Source organism: Cynocephalus volans, chromosome 5 (genome assembly GCF_027409185.1).
Source record: "Cynocephalus volans isolate mCynVol1 chromosome 5, mCynVol1.pri, whole genome shotgun sequence".
In the NCBI taxonomy this organism is placed as follows: Eukaryota; Metazoa; Chordata; class Mammalia; order Dermoptera; family Cynocephalidae; genus Cynocephalus; species Cynocephalus volans.
In genome coordinates, this window is record NC_084464.1 from 55118099 (window position 1) to 55141147 (window position 23049).

The window sequence follows — 23049 nt, forward strand, 5'->3', positions numbered from 1 at the left end:
GTTTGGGAACATTCTCTGCCTCTCAGTGGCAGAGTCCCTAACACAAGAGGCCCATCCTGACTGAGGGACTTTATCATATCTCTGTCATATTAAATTTTATGTTTTATTTTGATTTTTACCAGTTTTCCTCCTTCTACTAAATCAACTGCCTTTATTCCACATCTTACTAATAACAATAGCTAATATGCCTTGAACTATTTTAAGAGCTTTACATAAGTTATCTTGTTTAATCCTCAAAGCAACCACACAACTGGATTATTGTCCCCATTTTACATACGAAGGTACTGAGGCCCAGTGTGAATAATAATTTGCCGAGGTTAGAAGCCAGGTCTCATCGTAGAGCCCATGCTCTTTACCTCCAGACTGTGTTGCCTGTCCCCTACACCTGCCTCAGAACCTGAACTCACAAACCTAAGTCCTGAGTGATGGGTCTAGGAGCTACAAGAGAAAAGGCAAGTGGTTAGAAATAGGGTGTGGCATTTCTCCAGAGTGGTGGCTAATGGCCCCCGACTGGTGGAAGTGGCTCCTCTATTTGCAGAGGCAGCAAAGTGCAGTGGTTAAGAGCACAGACTCCAGCCAAATTGTCTGGGTCCTTGTCTGAATCTACCACAGACTGGCTGTGTGACCTTGGGCAAGTTATGTACCCTCTCTGTACCTCAGTGCCCTCCTGGGGTTGTGATGGGGAGCAAATGAACTAGCATTTGTAAAGTGCTTAGAACAGTCCCTGGCACAAAGTGAGGTTTAAATAAGCATTTAATAAATGCCTTATTTTACTATTGCTTTTATCTTCACTTGTGGGTACATTTTTGTCTATCCCTCTGAAGTCAGTAGGAGGAAGGGCAAGGCTATTAATATTTCACTGTTACAGACTGGAAGACTGAGGCCCAGGTTACAGAGCCCAGGTTATAGTAACATAGCTAGCCTCCATCTTCTCCTCCTGATAGACCACACTGCCTTCCTATGATCCCAAGCCCTAAATTAAATCTCCCCCGGTAACTCTATAAGAAAACATTTTTTAAATTACTATATTTATCATTACACAATGAAATCATTTTTTGTGGCCCTTTACCAATTTCTCGCTGAACGCCCTTCCCCTTTCCCACCTCTGGTGGCCTCAGTTGTGTTCTCTCCTTTTGAAAGTTCAAATAAGAAAACACTTTTAATTTATAACTCTACAACCCCCACCATGCAGTCACTCCTTAATGGTAAATAACAGGCTTAAGTTAGCTAGAAGTAAAATCCTCCATCACTCTCTCTACACACTTCTAGCTCAAGCCTCAGTATCAGACTGGAGAAACTCCCGCATACAGCTGGCTCGGGCATCTCTGTGGAGTGGAAGAACTGTCCCCTGCCACATCCCCTGCTCCGAATATTCTGCTTCAGCCTCTTCCCTCCTCTCAGTGGCTCAGCCCAGTGCATGGCTTTGAGAGCAGCTGCCCTTGAAGATCTCAGCCTAGCAACCCCGCCCCCACAATTGAGAGCTTGGAGTAACCCTGTCAACCAGCAGAGCCATAGGCCGAGCTCCACCCCTTACCTGCCCTGTGACCTCATGTGAATTGCTTCTCCTCCCTAGATCCCTGTTTCCTGCCCTGTAAAATGGGGACAGCGATCTGTGTGCCCTGCCTTCCTGCCTTCCTCCTGTGTAGGGGTGTGTGTGGTGGGGGAGATCAGTGCAGTTGGGAAGAGGAGAGTGCTTTGTGACTGTAAAAAGACCACAGAGGGGCATGTTGATTTTAGTGACAAGCATCTAGCTAGATCCTCACCCATCCTGCTGGAGCCCCATAATGTAGAAACTCCCAGAATTCTCCCCCTTCACAGTAGAGAAGATGGGGCGGATGGCACTCTAGGGTTTGTTCTCATTGCATTCTGGCCTGGTGGAGCCTTGGAGTTTGAAGAGAGAAACAGGCAAGGGGTGGGAATTAGCTGTTGAAGTTTCTGGAGTACATTGGAGTTGGGAGTTGAGAAAGAGGGGACTAGTTAGAGCCCTACCACCACCACCACCAAGATACCTACACCTACCTGTAACTTCTCCTGGCACCCCAGGTTTCTGTGCACCTTATGTTTACATACCCAGGCTCCCAGACACACCCACATATACATCCCCACTTAGAGACCACCAACTCCATTTCCATGGACTGCCATGCAGTCACCCAGCTCTCCCTGCACACAGGTGCACACATCGACACACATTTTCACACCTAAACGTACACATTCCTGCAGTGCCCTATGTTCTTTGGCCTGAGAACATTTAATGAGCATTTTTGAAGCTTCCATGGTCTGTAGAGTACTGTTCCAGGAACATCAGAAAATCATTGTGGTGCCCTGAAAAGTGTTCTGGCTTTAGGAAGAAGTTGAACTAGGTTCGAATCCCAGGTCTATCATTTTATTAGCAGTGCGACCTTGAGAAAGTTACTTAACCTCTCTGAGCTCCTGTGCCTTCATCTTAAAATGGCAGTGACACAATTTATAAGATTGTCAAGGATTAAATGAAATCATGTATATACAAGTATTACTCTTGAAACAGTGGACACTCGATAAGTGGCACCTGCTACAATTACTAAATTATTGTGTTTTTAAAGGCAGCTTAGTCTGGAAAAGAGGGAGGCATAACACACAGAGGGCAATTACTTTAGCCCTCCTAACCCAGGCTTTGCAGAGACTCCTTGGGACCAAGGGAAGCACATAAACAACCCCAGCTTCCCCTTCCATTTGAGAGCTTGTGCCTCTTGCCCTGTGGTTGGAGTGTTAAAGATGCAGGGAAAAACCCTCAGACTGCTGGGCAGAAGAAACCCTCTGAGTCACCTAGGGGGCTGAGGGACGCTTCTCCCAAAGTTGCAGTCACCGATTCTAAGTTTGTTGTTCTTTCTCTTTGTCTGGTTTCCTTTCTTCCCTGGGGATTCCCCCCCCCCAAGGCAGAGCTTCAGTGTTGTCAGCAGAAGGGGTCCCCAGGGGCCCCCCAGTAGGACAGGGTGAAGCAGCACTGCTGCTGCTGAGGCCACATTTATCCTCCTCCACCCTGGGAGCTTCCCCAGGGCCCGGTTCAGCTCTCTCCCCAAGCACTTCCAGAACCCAGGCATCAGGGCTAACTGCCCCTTCCCTCCTCTTCCTGCTCACCCCATCCACCCAGGGCATCAAGGGCAGCCTGGCAGCAGCAGGAGAGCAATACCCTGGTTTCAGGGGGCTTGGGCCAGCTAAGAGCACCCCACCTCTTCCTTTGCTAATGGAGAAGCTCACTGGAAGGCACAGCGTTCCCAGCCTGCCCTGCTCCAGAGGCAGGAGCATGGCACTGTGGGAGTTGTAGTCTCCACACCACTGTGGTGACCCCTGTGCAGTTAGTTGGACAGGTGAGGAAGCTGGAGGGGAGACTGTTGTAGGGAAAAGAAATAAGGATAAGCAGGAGTGGCTGGGGCCAGGCAGGTAACATAAACCCAGAAGTCCTGCTTTTTACCTGACTTTCCACTCTGACCCCATCCTCAGGCCCCTACTCTGAGGACGGAGGGGTAGCTCTAAAGATAAACATCCTGTTTTGAAGTCAGTTATATTGAGGTGATTAACAGAGTTGAAAACTCTAAGCAAATGAAATCATACCATTTTTTAATGGGGTAGAAAGAAGATCAGGATGGGACGGAAGGCTCCTGACCCGTCCTTTTGGCCTTGGATCCTCTCAGGCCTCTTCCCTCAAGCTCAGCTCTGCCCCCTGCCTGAGACAGAGAATGAACCGGGAGGGGGAGAGAGAGAGAGTTTGTGTATATATATATATGGGGGTGGAGGTAGATGCTAGAGAATCACAGATACCTTACAGCTTAGTAAAACCAGTCTCCCCAGTCCAGGCCTGTCATCTGGGCCAAGTTCCCCAGGCCCAGGGTGGGGTAACAGCCAGAGAGCCAGAGGAGGTAAATCCATGTGACTCCTCCCCTCCCCAGGCTCTTATCTCCAGAGGTCAGAGCTTCCACCCACCCAGGCAGCCTGATGATCTGCCCTCACTGACCACCCCCCACGCCCACCCTGCCAGAGGCATGAGGGGAATAGGGGGCTGAGCCCAGCTGACTGCTCTGTTTTCTGCCCAGGAGGACCATGCGGCAGTAGCAGCCATGCTGCCCTTCCTGATGACCACACTGGGCACCACGGCCCTCAACAACAGCAACCCCAAGGACTACTGCTACAGCGCCCGCATCCGCAGCACTGTCCTGCAGGGCCTGCCCTTTGGGGGTGTCCCCACCGTGCTGGCTCTCGACTTCATGTGCTTCCTTGTGAGTGCCCACTTGCCACCACAATCCTTGACTCTGTAGATAACTGGCAAACACCTCCAACTCTAACCATTCTCCCACCCAACCCTGCCTTCCCAGGCAGGCCTGGGAAGACTTCCTGCAGGAGGAATCCTCATCATCCAGCCCAAGCCTAGCCTCTGGCCATTCACCCAAGGCCAGGGTCATCCCGTTCTAAGAAAAGATTCTGACCCCTCTGCCCCTGCCTCCTGGCTAGTCCAGCATGTGGACAGCCTCTCCAACTGCCAAATACCCCCTCTTCCCTCAGGCACTGCTGTTCTTATTCTCTATTCTCCGGAAGGTGGCTTGGGACTATGGACGGCTGGCCTTAGTGACAGATGCAGACAGGTAAGGATCTGGGATTCTCCTTCCACCTCTACACACATACACCTTGCTCCACACTCCTTAGGAACAGAAAGAGCCAGCTTTTTCTCATCCCCCTTTGTTGTGTGATAAAGAGGGACTAGTCCCAGAGCTGGCATGGGGGGCATGAGGACCCTTAGTTGGGCCTCTGTTCCTTGCCAGTCCTCAGGGACTCTCTTCCACCCCTGTTAACCCTGTCTGTTCTCTGTCCCCAGGCTTCGGCGGCAGGAGAGAGACCGAGTGGAACAGGAATAGTATGTGGGGCACTAGCTCCTCATCCGCACTAAACCAGCTTTCTCTTTTCTTCTTCTCTCACGCATCTCTTCTCTTCATGCCAACTTGCCGGTTTCTTTTTGCAGTTTTCTTCTCTGCAGGCTCATGTTTCGGATTAATGCAGGCGGTGTGCTTTGCAGAGCAGGGGGCTCCCCAGCTTGTCTCTGCTTCACCTCCCCCTCATCTTTCCCTCTGGCTCCCTGCCTGGGAGAAGTCCCTCCATGAGTGCCCCCGCCTCTGTGGCCCTCATTGGCCAGAGCAGAGGAGCCCTCCTCCAGGAAATCTGCAGCACAGTCCTCAGCACAATCATGCAGAGACAAGATTGGGCGTCACCAGCAGCTTCTCATCCCCTAACAGCTAGTTCTTCATATTCCAGGGTTCCCTGCTAACTCCTTCTGGAGGCCTGGGAGGGAGGCTGCCCAAGGAGCCCTGAGTGGTGTGGCCCTTTGTGTCACGTTTTAGTTTCTGTCTAAAGGACGGGAGTGGGAGTTGCAGCAGTGCTGAGACATTTCCCAGTCCCCTAACCCCCCAGCCCTTTGGGGGTTCTTCTAGCCCATTTCCCCTTGCATAATATTGGTTCTGTTACCCCCTCCCCCCACTAGTCAACTCTGGAACTACAGGACCCTCTAACATTCTTATTCAACCTCCATGGTGCCTTGCTGAAGATACCCTCCTCCCTTAACGTCCTGCCACCCAGCATTGGTGCCCCCTTGGGTCCCCTGAAGGGAAGAGGCATATCTGAGGGAGACAAAGCAGAGAATAATTGTTCCTCCCCGCGTCAGCCTCTGCGCTTTCTCTGCCTTCTATAGCCCTGGTGCTCTGGAGTGCTCACCTCCACTCCCCAAGGGCACAAATTCACCAGGCTCTCTGATCTTTCATCTCCCCACCCCCAGTGTGGCCTCAGCTATGCATGGGGACAGTCACGACCGGTATGAGCGTCTCACCTCTGTCTCCAGCTCTGTCGACTTTGACCAAAGGGACAATGTGAGTGCCTTCCCTCAAACTTCTTAGCACCCCCTGCCCCCAGGGCCTGTGGGCTGAGCAGCCTCTAGCTTGCACTGATATGGAGTCAGGGAGCTGGTGTGGGCTTCTCAACAAGGGAGGCAGCTTGTCTGTGACACACAGGATAGCCCCCAGGCCCGGAACTCCTGTCTCTTGTCCTCTATGTCTTGGCCTCCATACTAGCACAGCCCTAACATCCATGAATTCCAGACTTTGTTTTTCACAAAGTGCCCACCTCTGCTGATTAATTCTAAGGCCACCTTTTTTCCTTGGACATGGTTTTAGTCCTGCCTAGCAAAACATACAGAATGCATGGTGTTGCTCAGAGGTTGTAGGCTGGCAGCCCCTGGCTATACAGGGCCGGTTGACCCTCTTGTGGATTAGGGCCAAGTGGTAGCAGCCCCTTTAGACAAGGCATATCCGTGGTGGTCCACAGCAGCCCCCAGACTCCCTTTTGTAGCAGACCCAGCACACAGGTGCTGCCTTCCTGGCCCTCTATCATTTTGTGAGGGTGAGGGTCCTGGTCAGAGCTCTAATCCTCAGATACTGGGCTGGTCCTGGTCAGTCCAGCTTAGGCTGGGGGCGGCAGCTACTTGCAGCAGCCCCAACAAAAGAAGGCTCTCAGCTTCCTGGGTTGCACTCATACTGGTAAGTGGCAAAGCAGAGGTATCCCCCTGCTAGCAAGAGGTGTCCACATGTTCTGCAGCCTCAGGTGATGTTGGTAACAGGTAGCTTAGTCCTGCATCTTGGCTGAAAGGCACCTTTCTCCCCCATCCTAGTAGGGACCCTCTCCTGGTAGAAGATTGAGGGAGGGTTCTCTGAATATCCCCACCCTCTGCCTGAAGGCAGACCTAGGGGCTAGAGAAGGGGGGGCAGTATCACAGCTCACAGTGACCCTGAGTTTTGACCCCTCCAGGGTAGACTAGAAGATAGATTGGCAGAATTCAGGCAGCATGTCCTACTCCTCTGCTTTTGGCAGCCATGTTACAAATCCTTCTTGTTAACTGGAGGTCTGGGGGGGCCCACTACCCTTCCTAGAACTCCAAACCCCACCCATCCCCACCCTCAGTATACCCACCACCACAGGGTATTTGCGGGGATCTGTAGCTCTGGACATGAGGATTCACAGATAACCCAGTTTGGCATTGTTCCTTTTTATTTTTTGAGGGCCTGGACCTTCTCTTGCCCCCTCAGTCCCCTTTCTGGGATGAGCTAGTTCCTGGGGTATGGGGATTTTCTTTGGGGGTGGGGGTGTGTGTGGAAGTTGTTCCAAGGCAAGCCACAGCCTGGAAGTGATTATGAGAACGGGGTGGGTGGGACTTGAAGGAGAAGGCAGTTGGGTTGGTGGGATGGAGACTCGAGCTGACAGCTCTCTGTCCCCTAGGGTTTCTGCTCCTGGCTGACAGCCATCTTCAGGATAAAGTAAGTGAATGGTCTTCAAGCTCTAAAGAAAGAGAGAAACAGAGAGAAACTTCAGAACCCATCAACACCCTACAAAATCCAGAGGCCAGCAGCTTTGAGGGCCTTAGCGCTCCTAGCCAGCCCAACATCCTCCTCCGTATTCCAGGAGGCCTGGCCCTGGGGCCCTGGTCTCTGCCGTGCCCTGAACAGTCTCTGCCGTCTCCTGAATGCTCGCTTTATCCCACAGTCCCTTCTGTGACCCCCTGCCTGGGGGGCCAGCTCTGCCCTTGGCTCTCCCTGCCCCTGCTACCTCTTGAGAGCAGGGGCTGGAGCCCCCACCTCAGCCTCCGTGCAGCCAGCGGGTGGGGGCAGCAGTCAGGCTGGGAGCAGCCAGCCAGCAGCAGGCAGGAGCCAGCATCCAGCAGGCAGAACTCAGGAGATGGAGCCAGAGCCTGGCAGGCAGGCAGTGAGCGCTGAGAGAGGCAGGAAGCTCGGACAGGTCAGCACTGACAACCAGACCCCCAGTCCCCTCCCCAAGTGCAACGTTGCTTCCCACAGCAAGCTCAGCCAGCACCCTAAGGCGCTGTTATGTCCCCACCTCCTGTTCTCCCTCTTCTCTACCTGTCTTTCACCATTTCTCCTCCTCCTGTTCCTCCTCTGCACACCTCTTCCTCCCTTTTCAGATCTTCCTCTCTTCCTTTCCCCTTTCTCTCCATCCTCATTTTTTTCCTCTCCTTCCTCTCTCTGCAGTCTTCCTTCTTCTTTTACCCCTTTCCTCCCTTCTATCCCCCTCCTTCATCCTCCCCTTCTCCATGCATTCCTCCTTTTGCTCCCTCCCATTCCCTGTCCCTCTCTTTCCACCCCTCCCAGAAAACGGGACCAACAGGTCCCATTTTGACCCCATACTGCTACCAAATCATCAGGGGCTGGGGTGGATGTCAGGCAGGGCAGGTCAGAGCAGGCAAGTTGGGGCCCCACCCTCACCCTGGTCCTAACCTAATTGCTCTGTCCACCCCCCACGGCCTGTAGGGACGATGAGATCCGGGACAAGTGTGGGGGCGATGCTGTGCACTACCTGTCCTTCCAGAGGCACATTATCGGGCTGCTCGTTGTCGTGGGCGTCCTGTCCGTAGGCATCGTGCTGCCTGTCAACTTCTCAGGGGACCTGCTGGGTCAGTGAGGGCCCGGGTGGCTGGGGCAGAGAGAGGAGGGGGCAATAGGGGACATGCCCTGACCCCACCATCATCATCCTCTTCCCACCCCCTAGAAAACAATGCCTACAGCTTTGGGAGAACCACCATTGCCAACTTGAAATCAGGGTAAGGTTGGGAACCTTGTCTGGGGCCAGGGTCTGTGGCCAGAGTCTGGGCCCTAATGTGGGGTGGGGAGGGAAAGGGGTGTGTTTAGGGGAGAGGCAGTTGAGGCTGCAGAGATAGCTGTAGGTCCCCAAGGGCTTGGGTTGGAGACAGAAGAGGTAGATCCTTGCTGAGGATCTCCAAGGATGACCAGACAAAAAAGAGTGTACGAGCTTGGGCCAGGAAGGCTGGCTGGGGCAGTTGGAGTGCACTGTATCCAGTGGGTAGGGCATGAAGAAATGATCTCTCAGGAATGTTTCCATTGGAATGGAACAGTGTTGGGGTCTAGGGGATGTGGAATGCGGGCCTACCCTGTGAGGGGTCAGTGCCAGAGGATTGGTGGCAGTAGAGGAGCCCTGTCTGCATCTAGGGCTTAACACTGGGAGGCTGGGGGGCACCTGAGTATGTCCTAGCCCTGGTGGCTCCCATGCATTCCCTCTGCCCCGCCAGGAACAACCTGCTGTGGCTGCACACCTCCTTCGCCTTCCTGTACTTGCTGCTCACCGTCTACAGCATGCGTAGACACACCTCCAAGATGCGCTACAAGGAGGATGACCTGGTGAGCTGAGCAGAGCCCGGGTCCCACCCCACCCCCAGCCCCAGCCTCTTCCCTTCTCTCTGGGCCTCTCTTGCCCTATCCCTAAGGGGTGTCGGCTTCGACGTTAGGCCAGCTGGATTTGAATCCTGACTCAGCAGCTCAGGAGCCCCCATTCTGCAAGTTACATTACCTCCCCGAGCCTCGGTTTCCTCATCTGTAAAATGGGATAACAACAGAACTTCTCTCCAGGTTGTTGGGAAGGCAACATAAGGCAGGGCATGGAAGCACCCATGCTGTATCTGGCACTTGGGAACCAGCTATGGTTGGTGTCATGGTAGTAATATTCCCTCTCCTTCTACATTTACTCACCAAGCCAGTACTGAAAGCCCACTCCATGCCAGCCACTGTGTTGGGTCTTCAGGGGCTAAGGATCTGGGAGTAGTACTCCCTTCTTATCCACCTCTACAACCCCTCAAAGAGCAAGGGGCCATATGGCTCTTTCATTAGGCTCACAGCCTGATTTCTGTTAGAAACATTCACCCTGCTTTCCCTGCAACCTTGCTCATCTCTAAGGCCTTCTCCCACCATGTCTGCTCCTCTCTGCTCACCCCTTTCTCTACACCCTCAAAACAACGTGTCCTTCTCCAGCCCCTCCCTGCATCCTCTGGCTCCTCTGGGCTGAGCCTCAGGAAGGCAAATCTTCTCCCCTCTCACCCAGGTGAAGCGGACTCTCTTCATCAATGGAATCTCCAAATATGCAGAGTCGGAAAAGATCAAGAAGCATTTTGAGTAAGATACCCCTACTCCCAGACTTAGCCGCTGCAGATCCTACTCTGCCTTTGAACTCCAGGAACCACCTCAGCCTCCTCTCACTTGGAGGTCTGCAGTAGAGGGAGGGGGGTGAAATTAAGGAAGAAAATCGCTGACTCCAGGGTGTTCTAGCATTTGGACCAGGTGATGGGTCCCTTAAGAATAGGAGAAGTATGATGGAAACTTTAAGAGTGAGTCATTCATTTTCCCCCCTCCCCAACCTCCTCCCAGCTTGGACTGGGTCATATGTTGTTGATCAGAGTCCATTTGAGATGTATGGCTTCCTCAAATAATAAGCAGCGTTCTGGAGTTTCTGTGCAGACATGGCAGAGAGAGAAGCTCATTGGCTCTCAGTGATTCTCAAGGAGTCCAGGAGAACCTGGGCATGTTCTCTGAGGCTTTTTCAGCTCTGTAATTCTGTCTTGGAGGGAGGGACCCCTAAGACTGCCAGGTGGCCAGAAACTGGAGGAAAGGCAGGAGGTACTAAGAGGCAAAGAGAGAACTCACCAGGTCACTCCACGGCTAAGGATGTATCTGGGGGCAGAGCTCATGGGGTTGGGTAGTCAGAGTTAAGGGCCCATCTATGGGGATATGTAGAGACAATCTGTGTACAGGATTAGGGATCCTGTACCACATTCATCTGTTCACTCAGCAAACTTTCTCAAGTGCTGTTAGTCATAAATTACTGTGGTGGGCTTTGGGACTATAAAAAATGAATAAAATATCATCATGCTCTCAGGGAGTTCACAGTGTGGAAATCAGCTTTAGGAGATGGTCCAGGGTCTGATCAGAGATTGGTCTAAAGTCAGTCTGTGGTCAGAATTAGGAATTGACCAGTGGTTGTGATATGGGATGTTGGTGGTCTGGATCAGGACTCAGTCTGAGGTTAGGATCATGGCCTAATCTGTGCACAGAACCAGGGTTTCATCTGAGGTCCAGATCTGCTGTCACTTGGCCTGAATCAGAGTTCAGTGATCATCCTGGATCAGGCCAGTATGTGGTCCAATCAGAGGCGGTGTTTGGGCAGGACTGGGAGTCAGTATCTGGTCAGGGTCAGATTCCAGAGGCCTGGGTTACAGGATTAAGAACTGGTTTGTGATCAGCATTAGTAGATGGATGCTCATTCATTCAACATGTATTTATTGATCACTTTCTATGTGGTGGGCATAAATAAATTAGAAAAAAGCTCAGCCCTCATACAAAGCAGCAGTCAGAATTAGGCTGCTTGGTTAATATGAGAGAATTGTTTGGGATCCTACGTGGGGTTCAAGTTGAGATCAGTATTAGGGGGCAATATGCGTCAGGATTAAGGACAGTGCATGCTCAGAATTAGGTGACATTTTAATGTTACCATCTAGTTGGAATCAGCTGTCAGCTTGTACTCTCTATTCTTTTAATATCAAATATCTAGTGAGCACCTGCTATTTACTTTCACTAGAGTAGGAGCTGGGGATATATCAGTAAACAACAAAAGAAAAAGTCCTGCCCTCATTTGCTTACATGTTAGTGGGGGGAGTCAGACAATGAACAAATGAACTAGTAATAAACACTGTGTCAGGTAGGGGTAGATGCTGAGAAGAAAACCAAAGCAGAGAAGAGGACAGAGTGAGAGGAGTTGGGAAGGGTTGCTATTTCCAATGCGGTGGGGAAGGAGGGACTCTACTCTGATAGGGTGGCATTTGAACAGGGACCTGAGTGCAGTGAGGGAGTGAACCCCACTAGACAACCGTCCATTCATTCAGCATACATTTGTTGTACATCTACTATGTGCTTTATACCAGGGAGAGAGAGAAGAACCAAACCTGATTGGTGTCCTTGGGGAGCTCACCATCCTAGTTGTCTGCTTCAGGGGCTGCTCTCTAGTTTTATTTAGGAAACAGTCTGTGATTAAAATTAGTGGTCAGCCTATAAGCAGGGGTGAGGGAGACTGGTCCTAACTGGAGTTTTGGGGACCGGTGGGATGAGCATTCTGGAATAGCCATTTCATTGATCCATTCATTCAGCACATGTTTACTGAACACCTGCTATGTATAAGCTGTTGGGACAGGCCTGGGTATACAGTGATGGGCAAGAAGCAACCCGTGTCCTCATGGAGCTCCTGAGCTAATCATCAGTATTAGGCCGGGCTTGTGGTCCAGGTCTGGGGTCTGTCTGGATTGGAGGACTATCTCAGCAGAATTAGGGAATATCCTGTGTGCAAAATCAGGGGGTCTGTGTGGTTGGGCTTAGGGGATTCGAGATTAGTCTGGTGAGAATGAGGTGTTCACCCTTCTGGAGAGGAAATCTAAAATGGTTTGAGCAACAGCAGTATCAGGAAAGGTCTGTAGCCTCCTGGGAAGTGCATTTTCAAGGACTCCATCCCAGATGTAATTTTCTAAATTCTCATGGGTTTATGAGGTCCACCTTATTACTTCAGAACCGTATCATGTGTATCTTTGATACTTGGTGGTCCTTCATTAAAAGTCTGAATAAAATATGAAAAGATGAGGACTCCATCTAGATTAAGGATTAGGGTCAAGGAATAGTGTGTAATCAGATTTAAAAAGTAATGGCTCCTTCATTCAGTCCGTAAGCATTCTTCCAACCTTGTCAGGTACCAGGTGCTAGTGAGTTGGAGACAGTGTATCTCAAGTCAGTCTCAAGTCAAGGTTGAGACTGACCTAAGGTCAGGGTTTGGAGGGTCATTCTGGGGCCTGGGTTATGAGTCAATTTGGGTCAGGGTTAAGGATCAGGCTGTGGCCAGGGTTAGAGGTCAATTTCAGGTCAGGGTTCAGGATCAGTCTCTGGTCGGTCCTGGATCAGGGTCCTGGATCTATCATTCTGTAGATTGGGCTGTGAGTTGGTTGGGGTCAGTCCATGGTCAGTGCTAGGTATTGGACTGGGACCAGGTGTTCTGGGAACAGGGTCAAGGGAACAGCCTCTGACTAGAGAAAGTTTCTGTCAACCTAAAGTTCACAGACCTGGACAGGAGTCCGCCCACTTCCTTGGCTTCCCCAGCTCCACGCAGGTGTGTTCTCAGGATTCTTGGTTCATCAGCCCACACCACACTCGTGGTCCCCACCCATCTGTGCCCACTCCTCCACTCACGTAAGCGTGAGGAGGAATTTCAAAGTTTTATTCTTGGGGAACTCTCATTTTTGTAGACTAAGAAAGAGGGAGCTTGAGTTGGAGGTGTGTGAGGAAGGTGATGGGTCGTGGATGAAAGTTGGGGCAGGCAGGCGGGGTCCCCGCGAAGCTGACTGGTGGACTGTTTCAGGGAGGCCTACCCCAACTGCACCGTTCTTGAAGCCCGTCCATGTTACAACGTGGCTCGCCTTATGTTCCTCGATGCAGAAAGGTAATAGGGCTGAGGGCAGGGGAGGGTGATACTGAGGGCCCCCCTGCCCATGTGGAGGGCATATTGGTTGCCTCACAGGAATCTGGCTCCCCTTCCAGGGTATTTGATATTAATTTAACCCCCGGCATGCCTGTTAATTCAGCTCTGGAAAGAGCAAGGCCTGGAGGTTAGAGTTTGTTGCAAGAGGAGAGGAGCCTACAATCCTCATCCTGTCAGAGGACACATCCTTTTTTGGCTGCAGAATGAGAAATTTAGGCAAGACTATGGGGAAAAACTTCTGGCCCTCAAGGGATAGGTGGGGAGACCCTGGGATGGGGGCATGTCTGAACCATGCATCCTGAATGAATCCAAGAGCAAGACAACCCCGTCCTTGGAGTTTGGGCTAGATGACCCCCAAGCTGGGCTCCCTACCCATCCTCCCGCCAGCCCCAGCCAGGTGGTGGGTGATCAGGCATCTGGGTCCCACAGGAAGAAGGCTGAGCGGGGAAAGCTCTACTTCACAAACCTGCAGAGCAAGGAGAACGTGCCCACCATGATCAACCCCAAACCCTGCGGCCACCTTTGCTGCTGCGTGGTGCGAGGCTGTGAGCAGGTATGATGTGGGCTGGCCACTGGGCTCCCATAGCACCTGGTTGGGCCTGGGGAAGAGTTGGACAGGTCCTGGGAGACAGGTCACAACAGAGATGGATGCACCCCGTGGTGGAGGCTGTCCTACAGCTCCAGGAACGAACACATGCAAACAGGCCTGGTGCACAGTGAGACTCCCAGAGGAGGCAAGGCTGGGGCCCCTCCCTCAGCAGGTCACAGTTCGCCTCTGGAGTCCTTGAAGTCCCAGTTCCCACTGTTGGCTTTATCCCTTGTCCCTACAGTGACCAAGTTTTCAAACCCCAAATTAGAAGAGGTCACCCAAGAGGACAGTGTTGTGCTGTACTCACTAACTCTGTGGCCTTGGGCAAGTTACTTAACTGCTCCATGTCTCAGTTTCTTCATCTGTAAGATGGGGCTAATTGTACCTGCCGTATAAGGATGTTGTGAGGATTAAGTGAGTTCATACATGTTTAAAAAAAAGCTTAGAGGAGCAGCGCCTGGCTTGTCATGAGCATTGGCTCAGTGCTGGCTGGGTACTGCAGGTCCCAGCCTGGCTCTCTGACCAGAGCCCCTGTCCCTCGCCCACTATGGCAGGTGGAGGCCATTGAGTACTACACAAAGCTGGAGCAGAAACTGAAGGAGGAGTACAAGCGAGAAAAGGAGAAGGTGAACGAGAAGCCTCTTGGCATGGCCTTTGTCACCTTCCACAATGAGACCATCACCGCCATGTGAGCCCCCACCCCGCCTGCCCACCCTGGCCCTTGGCCTTGAGCAGCACATTGGGGCTCCCAGGGCCCTGTACTCATGGCCTGCTGTCAGCAGTGGGGTTCCCCCACCAGTGCCACAGTAACCAGTGCCCACCCCCCCAGCATCCTGAAGGACTTCAATGTGTGCAAGTGTCAGGGCTGTGCCTGCCGCGGGGAGCCGCGCTCCTCATCCTGCAGCGAGTCCCTGCACATCTCCAACTGGACCGTGTCCTATGCCCCTGACCCCCAGAACATCTACTGGTGAGCAAACACAGGTGTCAGGGGCAGGCTTCTCAGGGCCTGGGGTGGGCTCCAGTGGGTGGAGGGAAGAGAGGGAGGTGCTAGGTGTACTGGGGACCACTTGGGCCCTCGGTCCCTGGAGTGACCCCCTGCCCTGCCTTCCAGGGAGCATCTTTCCATCCGTGGCTTCATCTGGTGGCTGCGCTGCCTGGTCATCAATGTCGTCCTCTTCATCCTCCTCTTCTTCCTCACCACCCCGGCCATCATCATCACCACCATGGACAAGTTCAACGTCACCAAGCCCGTGGAGTACCTCAATGTGAGGCCCACACCCCACCTACCCCTCCAGGCCCCTCATCCCTCCTCTCCCTGCCCACCCCAACTCCTGGTCTGCTTGTGCCAGCCCGGCCCCACCAAGCAGCTGCCACACGACCAAGCATGGGCTGCAAACCCCTCTGTGCCCTTCCCTTGGGCCCCCTGCCACCATCCCCCTAGGAGGGGCCACTCTTGGGTTTATTACTCCTGGAGAAACACCCAGGGAAGAAAGAGAGCCTGGGTCCAGTCCTAACCGACCATGTGTCCTCGGAGAAGTCCCTTTCCTCATCCCTCAGTCTCCAACTAAACACTGGAAGGGTTAGTAGATCATTGCCTTTCAGACTTGGATTCTGATTCTTTGTCAACATGAAACCCAGTGTGCAAAAGCAAGGCTGCTCAGTGACAGTAGGGTGGGGCCCTCTTCTGCCTCACCCCTTGCCCTCCTGCCATGCACGCAGCATGCCTCCTTGGAACCTCAAAGTTCAGAGGAGAGCAGTTTGAAAATCACTGAGTGATAATAGCATAATAGGTAAGACCTGGGTTCAGATCCCCACCCCAGTGCTTGCTAGCTGGGTAAGCTATTGTTTCTCTTCTTCCCTCATTTTACTCATCTGTAAAATGGGGTAATATTATTGTGAGGATTAATATATGATGATTAAAGTACATCAACAGTACGTGGCACATAGTAGTGCTCCGCAAATTCTGACCATCAGTATTATTCATTCTAGGGTTGTACATATGGCCCTGTCCCTCACTTTTACCTCGGCCCTCTAGATGTTCTGGACTTTTTTTTTTTTTTTAAAGATGACCGGTAAGGGGATCTTAACCCTTGACTTGGTGTTGTCAGCACCACGCTCTCTGAAGTGAGCTAACCGGCCATCACTATATAGGATCCAAACCTGTGGCCTTGGTGTTATCAGCACCACACTCTCCCAAGTGAGCCACGGGCCGGCCCTAGATGTTCTGGACTTTTGACATGGGGCCCTGCGAGCTGTGGGGCCCAGGGCTCAGTGGGAGGCAGGTAAGCAAAGCAAGTGGGGCCCACTAGACAGCCCCCGCCTGATACATCCCCCTGTGCCCTGCTGCAGAACCCCATCATCACCCAGTTCTTCCCCACCCTGCTGCTGTGGTGCTTCTCGGCCCTGCTCCCCACCATCGTCTACTACTCAGCCTTCTTTGAAGCTCACTGGACACGGTGAGACACCTCCACACATGGGCCCCATGGTGGCCTTTCCTTGGTGTAAACCCGTCCCCGCTGGGCGGCACTTTGCCCTTCAGGCTCCCTGCCCTGGGCAGCCCCAGAGCTGGCAGGGAGGGATGGTGCCCACCATCCTCACCTTGGAAAGTCTCAGGGGACTCTCCTGGGACACTGTCCTGGATGGGGGAGCAGGCATGGGGGTTGGGCTCACCTGACCTCTGTCGCTGTGCCCTGTCGCCTCCTCCCTCTCCCCGCCAGCTCTGGGGAGAACAGGACTACCATGCACAAGTGCTACACCTTCCTCATCTTTATGGTGCTGCTCCTGCCCTCACTGGGGCTGAGCAGGTGAGTTCTGGAGGGTGGGATGGGAGTCAGTGTAGGGGAATTATAGGATGGAGAAAGCAGAGCAGTCCAGGCTCCCCACCTCCCCTGCAAAGTGAGGGCACAGGTTCAGAAGCCTGGCCATCCCGACGCCTCCTGAGTTACCTGCCGCGGGTCTGGGGGCCTCCCCAGAAGCTCATGGGGGAGGGAATCCCCCCTCCCCTGGTATTCTGCGCCATCCCAGTCTCCCACAGCACCTCCCCTCTCCCCTCCAGCCTGGACCTCTTCTTCCGCTGGCTCTTTGACAAGAAATTCTTGGCTGAAGCAGCTATTCGGTTTGAGTGAGTGACTGGGGCCCCTGGGGAAAGAGGCCAGCTGGCAGGGGTGGGTAGGCCTGAGAGACACTGCCAGCCCCCATGGGAGGATGCACCAAAGCTTCTAGCCCCTGGAGTGGGGAGTCGACCTCATGGGTCTGGCAGGATCATCCCAAAGAAAGCCCCCACAGGGTGTCTTGGGTGTACACCTGGGAGAAGTCCCTGAGGTCTGTTGGGGTTCACGCTCTGGGAACCAGTCTGGATGCTGAGATCACCCTCTGGTGTTTCACTTGGGAGGTTTGGGGAGGTATCTGTGTTGGGTTCTTGGCTGCATTTTGGGAGCGACTTGGGGTTTATTAGGGGTATCTTTGAGGTCTCTGGAACCCATACTTTTGAGTATGCGTGGAAGAGTCTTGGCCTCACAACTCTGGAAGTGTCTGAGGGAGCTCTGGGATTCACACTTTTGGGATGTTTATGCCGTATGAGTTCTGGGAATGTCTCTAAAGTTTCAGGCTGTTGTTCAGAGCTCTGACTGTGGAGTTACTTATGGGGCATCTTCTCTGGGAATCCCTGTGAATGTATATTGGGGGGCACATACCATGGCATCTATGTGGGCACAAGCTTTAAGGGTCTTGCTGTAGGTCATCTGTGGTAATCTTGGACTCACACTTGAGGTGTCTCAGGCATTGACAAAGGTCCCCACTCTGAAGATGTCTGGAGAAGGTCTCTGAAGCTTGTTTGTGGAAGTGTCTGAGGCTTATACTCTGGGCGTAACTCTGGGTTAAGTTATGATCTAAGTGGAGGAACCTTCTGGATGTTCCTGAGGCTCCCACTCTTGGGGGTCTTTGAGGGATCTCATTGGGGTTGTCTGTGGAGACCTTGGGCAGTTATACCTTCAACATTCTGGTGGCCGTAGGTGGCCTTGAGCACTCTCTCCTGGGTCTTTATGGGGCACAGTTTCTAGGTGTGCCTTTGGGCTCACGCTCTCAGGCCATGTCCATCCACATTCTGAGGTTATCTGGGACTCACTTTGGAGGTGCCTGCTGACAGTGTAGCGTCTGTCTCTGGGGTTCACACTTTGAGGGGACTGGGGCATAGGTGCTTGGAGGGCTACTCTGGGGGTGTCCCCATAAAGGAAGCATATTGGGGGAAGCAGGGTGTGCTGTCACACTGGCAGTGAGTAGGCAGCCACCAAGTCATCCCAAGGGTGCAGTGCTAGAGCACCTGGTGCCCACAGGTGTGTGTTCCTGCCTGACAACGGCGCCTTCTTCGTGAACTACGTCATTGCCTCAGCCTTTATCGGTAATGCCATGGACCTGCTGCGTATCCCGGGCCTGCTCATGTACATGATCCGACTCTGCCTGGCGCACTCGGCCGCTGAGAGGCGCAACGTGAAGCGGGTATGGCCGCCCGGGGCAGCAGCAGCCCGCACACATCCCCTGGTGGCCCAACCAGAAACAGCCGCAGTCGGGCTAGAGTGGGGGACACAGGGGTGCTGGGACTTGGGGAGCCCAGTCCCATGGCTCTGGACCATGCCCTTCCCATCTAGGGCCTCAGTTTTCCCATATTTACAGTCATGTGTCGACATTGATGACCCTGAAGGCCCTTGCCATTTCTGACAGTCTAGTCTTCTATGATGGGAATTGGGGGAGGTCCAAGTCCTTAGACCTAGGGTCCCTCTGTACTAAGTCCACCCAACTCTTGCCCCCCATCTGCCAGCCCCTGGCCCCTTGATGGCCCCACGCCCCGTCACTGCACCTGCCCTTACCTCCCTCTCAGCCATACCCTCTCTTTCCATCTCCTTTGTCCTATCCTACCCTAGACATTAGGTTCCTGTTCCCCATGGCTTCTTTGCTGGCCCCAGAGTTCCTGGCTCTTTTCCCCCTCCCACCTGCCCTGTCCCCCTTCAGTCTGTTCCTCCCCCTGAGCCACCCTCCTGCCCATCTCCCCCCCAGCATCAGGCCTACGAGTTCCAGTTTGGCGCAGCCTACGCCTGGATGATGTGCGTCTTCACGGTGGTCATGACCTACAGTATCACCTGCCCCATCATCGTGCCCTTCGGTAGGCACCGCCGCGCCGGGACCTGGGCCCTGCTCGGGGGGACCCAGGACCTCACCCGCTCCACTCTAGTAAGGCAGGCTACCCTGAGTGGACAGGGCCCTGGCTGGGAGACTGGCCCCTCAGGCCTCCCGCCTGGTTCCTGGCTCAGTCTGGGGCTCGGCCTGGGGGGAGGAGGGGGCGAGCCATCTTATTTCAGGCTGGACCCAGCTGGCATGCTGGGTCCCTGGACAAAGTCACCCCAACATGGCCATACTCGCCCACACACAACTGGATATACTAGGACACACATCACATACCCACTGATGTGTTCAGAAACACACACACACACACACACACACACACACACACACACATCTGTGGGCACACTTGTACACTGCCCTGTAAACTCAGGAAAAACCAGGGTGGAGATGGGTCCTTGCCACTCATGGAGATATCCTGTATCGCTGAGCTGTGTGACCGGGCAAGTTTCTCTTTTTGAAGAAGTTTAGCAGAGTTTCTCTTTAACTGTTGCTCCCACCAATAGCCTCTACTTCCCCCTCAATAACATCCTAACCCTTTAACCACCCTCTCTGGTTACCAAAGTCTCCGAACTCCCAAACTAACCTCCCTACTCTCATTTGAAATTCCCATTCCCTAAGCCTCTGGGGAAATAGAACTTGTCACTTAATTTATACTCATCTTTTTAGGGACAGGGGTGAAAAAAACAGTACAGGTTTCAAGAGGATGCTTATTGATCCAAATGAATAGGTTTCCAGTAGAATCGCTAATGAGCAGGCTGCAGAACGAAGGGGTTGAAGCAGAGGAAGCTGAAGTTCTGTGACCATGCCAGTGGCATGGGGCACTCTCCAGGACTGGGGCTGCGGTAGGGGCTGGGGCAGGAGGAGGGGCCAACCTTTCAGGGATCTCAGAAGGACATGACAACCTGTGACAGACACACGAAGGTCCAGCAGCACTGGTTCCAAGGTCAGGGCCCATGTGGCTTCCCCCAGGACTCATGTACATGCTGCTGAAGCACCTGGTAGACAGGTACAATCTCTACTACGCCTACCTGCCGGCCAAGCTGGACAAGAAGATCCACTCAGGGGCTGTGAACCAGGTGGTGGCTGCACCCATCCTCTGCCTCTTCTGGCTGCTCTTCTTCTCCATCATGCGCACAGGTGAGGGTCCCCCATCAGGGAGCTGGGGATGAGGGTGGAGGGAACTCCATCCAGAGTAAAGGCAGAGCAGTCCACGGGGTGCGAGGGGGGTCACATGGCCTGGCAGAGTCAGGGTGAGACTGCAGCACATGAGAGTGTGGAGTCTGCATTCAGAAGGTGGCAATAGCTGGGTTGGCAGGCCCTGGGAGGGGCCCAGAGGAGAGGTAGCAGCCCCATTCTTTGCCCCCCAACACCAGGATTCCTAGCCCCCACGTCCATGTTCACATTTGTGGTCCTGGTTATCACCATCGTCATCTGTCTCTGCCACGTCTGCTTTGGACACTTCAAATACCTCAGTGCCCACAACTACAAGGTGTGGGGATGAGGGGTGGCAGGGGGATGGCTGCGGGCAGAAACTCAGGGGGTTGCAGAGGGGGGCAGGGGGATGGTTGAGGGCTGAGGGCAGGGCTAATGGGTGCTGAGAGAGTGTGGGGCCATGATTGGGGCTGAGGCAGGGACATACCCCTTACTCCCTGACTCACTCTGGTCCCCTTAAGATTGAGCACACGGAGACAGATACCATGGACCCCAGAAGCAATGGACGGCCCTCCACTGCTGCCACTGTCCCCAAATCTGCGGTGAGTGCCCTGCTTCATGGCCAATGGGAGAGGCCTCTGACTGAGACTCAGCCCCAAAGCTGAGTGTCCCATAGTCTTCCAGAAAAGGAAAGCTGTTCCAGACCCCGGGGGTGGTGGGGGCCAGAGGTACAGAGAGATCTAGTCTCACTGAAGGGCTACCTGCCCCTCCTGAGAGCAGACCACTGCCCTTCCCCTGGACCCTGCCCGATCTGCTGCCCTATAGGCCCAGGATTCCCCAGTCACCCCGCACTCCTCTCCCCCTTCAGAAATACATCGCTCAGGTGCTGCAGGACTCAGAGGTGGACGGGGATGGGGATGGGGCTCCTGGGAGCTCCGGGGACGAGCCCCCATTATCCTCATCCCAAGATGAGGAGCTGCTGATGCCGCCCGATGGCCTCACGGATACAGACTTCCAGTCTTGCGAGGACAGTCTCATAGAGAATGAGATCCACCAGTAAGGGGAGGGAGGGGCCCTGGAGGCCGCGCCCTGCCCCCGCCCCTGCCCCCACCCCCACGGACACTAAAAAAGGCTAATAATTTATTAGATCTAAAGCCCCTTCATCCCCTTCCCCTGCTTTCATTAAGGTATTTAAACCTGGGGATTTCGCCGCTCTCCCCCACCATGGAGGGAGGAAGGGAGCCCCCCAACCTCAGTGAGGAGAGCCCCGAGCCGGCCCCGGGGTGAAGAGGCGTATGGAGGGAGTCCCCCCAGATCAGCATCCCCCTCCCCAGCTAGTAATATGGCCAGGAAAGGGTTAATGAGAGCCAAGAGGGGTACCTGGTGCCATGGCTGGAGACCTGGGGGGGCAGGCAGATCAGGAGCTGCCCCCCCAGTTCTTTCCTCCCCTCAGTTCCCCCTGGGATCTGGCCCTCCAGGGATGTGGAGCCTCCAGCCCCCATGGGATGCATGAGAGGGGAGGGGGTGCTGAGTGGGAGGAAGTGTCAGGCCCCGAGCCAGGGGGGTGACCTGGGGGTGTGGGTGGGCATGGCTGACACTGGAAAATGGGTTTTTGCACTGTTTTTGTTTTTGTTTTTGTTTCCTTTAAAATAAAAACAAAAAGAAAAGCTCTGAGGTGGGTGTGTGATTTGTGCTGCTGCCCTGGGCACATGGGCTGGGGTCCCTGGCTTCACCCTTTGTTGGTCTGGGAGGCCTGTTCTGAGTCCCTTCATGACCCTGGGCAGGGGACTTTTTGTTTGGAGTCTCATTCCTCCTCATTCCTCTATCAGGGAAAGGGGGGGGGGGGCAGGAAAGAGACTTCAGAGGATGTCTCAGAGGCAGGAGAGGCCTCTGTGCTCAGATTACCACACCAGCCCCACCCACTCTGGCCCTTCTGTATCCCCTGAGAGCGACACAGAACAGAGATTCAGGAGAGGAAGTCTGTACAAAGCCACAAGGTCCACACTGGTCCAGGAAGAAGGTGCTCCCGAGCATCTCAGAGTGAGCCTGTTCCCCAGCCCATCTGTCCCTTCCCCAGGAGTGTCAGAGCCCCTCCCTGAAAAGCCCCCTCCACACCCTCCAGTCAAATCTTATTCATTCCCTAAGATCCAACTCAAATTTACAAGAAATGACCAGATGGGAGCAGCCACTAGTGAGCCTAATAAAGATTGGTCAGGCGCCGGCAAGCACAGGAACAAAAAGTCCTGGGGTCACCCAGGCTGCGAGAGATGCCATCTGCATGAGATGCCATCTGCACGAGATGCCATCTGCACAGTAAACTCGGTTTGTGGGGCCAGAGCTTATGTGGCGGCTGCAGGTGGCGGGATGGGCCGATTACAGTGGAAATGACAGGTGGGGCCTTGGTCCGGGCCTCGGCCTTCACATGTACCTTGGATCTGCAGCCTCGTGAAACATGAACTGCTGGTGGAGTCCCTAAAGTCCTGGGGCCAGGAAGCTGCCAGTCAGGGATGGGGGAGCAGAGTGCCAGCTGACGGGTGAGCAGAAACTGGCACAGCTTTGAAACGCACCTTGATTGTGTGAAGGCTCCTTGGTGCTATGAAGCCTATTTTCTGCGTGGGTGGGCACACACACCACCACTGTTTGCCTGGCAAGCCCGTTGTCCCCACAGCATGGCCTGGACAGACCATGCTGTGGCATGGTCTGTCCAGCCTCTGGTCAGCCTAGGCCTCAGTTCCTCACCTGCCTGCACA

General features: G+C 53.8%; 1 protein-coding gene across 3 annotated transcripts in view; it reads left to right on the forward strand.

The window, feature by feature from the left end:
• Positions 1 to 21973, forward strand: part of TMEM63B (transmembrane protein 63B) — a 24278-nt gene extending 2305 nt beyond the window's left edge. For 2 of the 3 annotated variants that reach the window (XM_063096579.1, XM_063096577.1), the window contains exons 2-24: positions 4068 to 4250; positions 4534 to 4613; positions 4844 to 4882; positions 5795 to 5885; positions 7288 to 7325; positions 8334 to 8476; positions 8572 to 8623; positions 9110 to 9218; positions 9916 to 9986; positions 13264 to 13344; positions 13813 to 13936; positions 14527 to 14660; positions 14802 to 14939; positions 15084 to 15237; positions 16322 to 16428; positions 16690 to 16776; positions 17028 to 17093; positions 18304 to 18466; positions 19022 to 19127; positions 20117 to 20284; positions 20521 to 20636; positions 20821 to 20901; positions 21168 to 21973. In XM_063096579.1, the coding sequence (XP_062952649.1) occupies positions 4092 to 4250; positions 4534 to 4613; positions 4844 to 4882; positions 5795 to 5885; positions 7288 to 7325; positions 8334 to 8476; positions 8572 to 8623; positions 9110 to 9218; positions 9916 to 9986; positions 13264 to 13344; positions 13813 to 13936; positions 14527 to 14660; positions 14802 to 14939; positions 15084 to 15237; positions 16322 to 16428; positions 16690 to 16776; positions 17028 to 17093; positions 18304 to 18466; positions 19022 to 19127; positions 20117 to 20284; positions 20521 to 20636; positions 20821 to 20901; positions 21168 to 21359 (2499 nt within the window). In that variant the 5' untranslated portion in view covers positions 4068 to 4091 and the 3' untranslated portion in view covers positions 21360 to 21973. The remainder of the gene's footprint in view (positions 1 to 4067; positions 4251 to 4533; positions 4614 to 4843; positions 4883 to 5794; positions 5886 to 7287; positions 7326 to 8333; positions 8477 to 8571; positions 8624 to 9109; positions 9219 to 9915; positions 9987 to 13263; positions 13345 to 13812; positions 13937 to 14526; positions 14661 to 14801; positions 14940 to 15083; positions 15238 to 16321; positions 16429 to 16689; positions 16777 to 17027; positions 17094 to 18303; positions 18467 to 19021; positions 19128 to 20116; positions 20285 to 20520; positions 20637 to 20820; positions 20902 to 21167) is intronic. The other variant, XM_063096580.1, reaches the window with a different exon arrangement.
• Positions 21974 to 23049: the final 1076 nt, after the last annotated feature.